This window comes from Alligator sinensis, unplaced genomic scaffold (assembly GCF_000455745.1).
Source record: "Alligator sinensis unplaced genomic scaffold, ASM45574v1 scaffold528_1, whole genome shotgun sequence".
Lineage (NCBI taxonomy): Eukaryota > Metazoa > Chordata > Crocodylia > Alligatoridae > Alligator > Alligator sinensis.
This window is the reverse complement of record NW_005841846.1, coordinates 5,605,680-5,608,041: the sequence shown is the minus strand read 5'-3', so window position 1 is coordinate 5,608,041 and position 2,362 is coordinate 5,605,680. Positions and strand designations below refer to the sequence as shown.

General features: G+C 38.4%; 1 protein-coding gene across 3 annotated transcripts in view; it reads left to right on the top strand.

The window, feature by feature from the left end:
• SNX25 (sorting nexin 25) overlaps window positions 1-2,362 on the top strand; it is a 162,198-nt gene that overhangs the window by 116,361 nt on the left and 43,475 nt on the right. For 2 of the 3 annotated variants that reach the window (XM_014521684.2, XM_025208024.1), the window contains exon 10: window positions 238-394. In XM_014521684.2, coding sequence (XP_014377170.1) covers window positions 238-394 — 157 coding nt within the window. The remainder of the gene's footprint in view (window positions 1-237; window positions 395-2,362) is intronic. The other variant, XM_025208029.1, reaches the window with a different exon arrangement.

Genomic DNA, 2,362 nt, shown 5'->3' with positions numbered 1-2,362 from the left:
CTCCCTCCCCCCCCGCCCAGTCTTGGGAGGCACCAGTTGTTCATGTCTGAGAGAGAGAATCTGCTGACGTGTACAGCATGCACTCATACTTCTGGGTTTGTCTACAAAATTAGTTGTTTCTTTCGTATATGGGATATAAAGTGCAAATAATGAAACACGCGTAGCAAACGCATAACAGGTTTACTCTTATTGTACATTAGCAATATGGGTTATTTGCTAACCAAATCTTTATTTCTAGAGCCAAAGTTGTGAAGAAGCTATTGATGAATGCAGCACAAGAATTAATGAACAGGCCAGTTATGCTGTAAATAAACTTCGCCAGCTAAATGACAAACTTGAATATAAGAGACAGGCTCTAAATTCCATATGTAATTCACCAAAACCCGACAAAAAGGTAACTTCACTATTTTCAGTCTGTTTTTATTTCACTCAGTTGCATGATCCCAACAGTACACTGGTACTGTTCCAAAGCAGGCACAATTCCTGCTCCATAGAGTTGTATTCTAAACATACATTAGAGCAGTGGGACCTAACCTTCTTGGTAGGTGTGCCACCAATTACCCCTGCAACATCCCTGAGTGCCATGCTAATCCTCTTCTCCTGCCTGGTCTGGTGTTCAGCTTTCTGCTTCCTGCCCTATTCTCTGTATCCAGTCTTCTGCCCCACTTTCTGCTTCCTTGTGCTCTCTGCCTCATCTGTTCTTCTGTTTTCTGCCCTATCTGCCACACACACATCTGCACGTGCAATCCCTCACTGTCAAGGATGATTGTCTTCCATGATTGCTTTATCTGTAGGTCCAAAGATGGGCTTACAAGGCCAATCTCGGGTTGACAGACTCTGTTTCAATTCAGGTGTGTGCTTCTGTGCAGGGTGGGTGGCTCCAGAGCCTGTCCGCCACTGTGCTTATTGTCGCCTCCTGGATCTACCATATGCCACATAGGCTGCCAAAGTGGCACCTATGCTGCAAGCATAGGAGCCTGAAAATGTTTCATTTAACTTTCTTCTATTTGGTAAATATGTTTTTTATGTGCATGTGCCTCACTCTTCTCCAGTTAAATGCTTATACAACCATAAGCAAAGAAGCCTGTTTTAGCTACTCTTGCTTCCCCAAAAGCACTGTGGCTTTGGGGATCTGGTTTGTTACTTAACTTGTGCTCCCTCTGCTGGCTTAAATGGAGCATGATAATACATTTTCTTAATTAAAGAAAACATACAAAAGAATAGCTAAATTGCTTTTTATAATCCAGAGGCCATTCTTTTACCACACTGTCTCAAGGTGAGGGCAGGTGAAAAGTCCTACAGTACTGGAACAAAATGTGCCTTAACGTCATTGCTTTTAGTAGTGTTACACCAGTTCTTTCTCAAATTATTATCTTTTTAGGTCTGAAGTGGTGGATCTTGATTAGATTCTGGCTAATGTTCAGATTCAAAGATGATTTAGTGCAGTGGTTCAGCTAAGAGCATGCCAGAGTTTTGAGTTCTTATGATATTTTTTAGCCCTAAATGGTGGATGTCTTGTGAAGTCAAGCTCTTCTTTCAAGAATTCTACAACTTTAGCCAATTGTTCTTAGAATGGCTACTCCTATAAATATTTTCCATGCAGGCAGCAGCTGAGAAGTAGGTATTCAAATCTAAATCCCCTTTCATTCTGCAATTTGAAAGGTTTAAACTTCAGGTTCCAGTTTTTGATCCATCACTGATTTTCTTTTTTTCTGAATGGTGAGCATGCATAATTCACACAAGTCAATGGGAGCTGCAGTTGCTCAGCATCTCTGAAAATAAGGTCATTAATGAATAGCAAAAATATAATTTGTGGGGTATTAACAGATTTATTTAAATTCCCTCCTCAATTTCATATTCAATTTGGATACTATTTTTAATTTGACAGATGTTTTCTCATTTGTTTAAATTCTTAAAATGTTGACAGCAAATGAGTCCACTGATGCTCTGAGGGGAAGAACTTTATATAAATGAAATGACAAAATGTGAAAGGGTAAGAAGACTAGTTATTTGACCTACTTTTAAAGTATTTGTAGTCTGTTGGGGAAAGCTCTGCATTAGATTACCTTTTTATCAAAATCTACCACTTGGTTCTTTATCTTCTTTTTCTGTTTCTGTGTAGATTCCGTTTACAATATGTGAACTCAGTAGGATTTGTGCCTCCAATTTAATTTCACCCAACATCCTAGCCCACATTGTCATATCCTCAATGAGAGCTATGCAAACAAGGAGTAAAAAACGTTAATTTCAGATCCATTAGGAACTGAAAGAAAGGATTGAGGGAGACAAATTAAAAATAATAATTTGTGTAAAAAAAAAAAAAAAAAAAAAAAAAAAAATTTTTATTCCATGTTTCAAACAT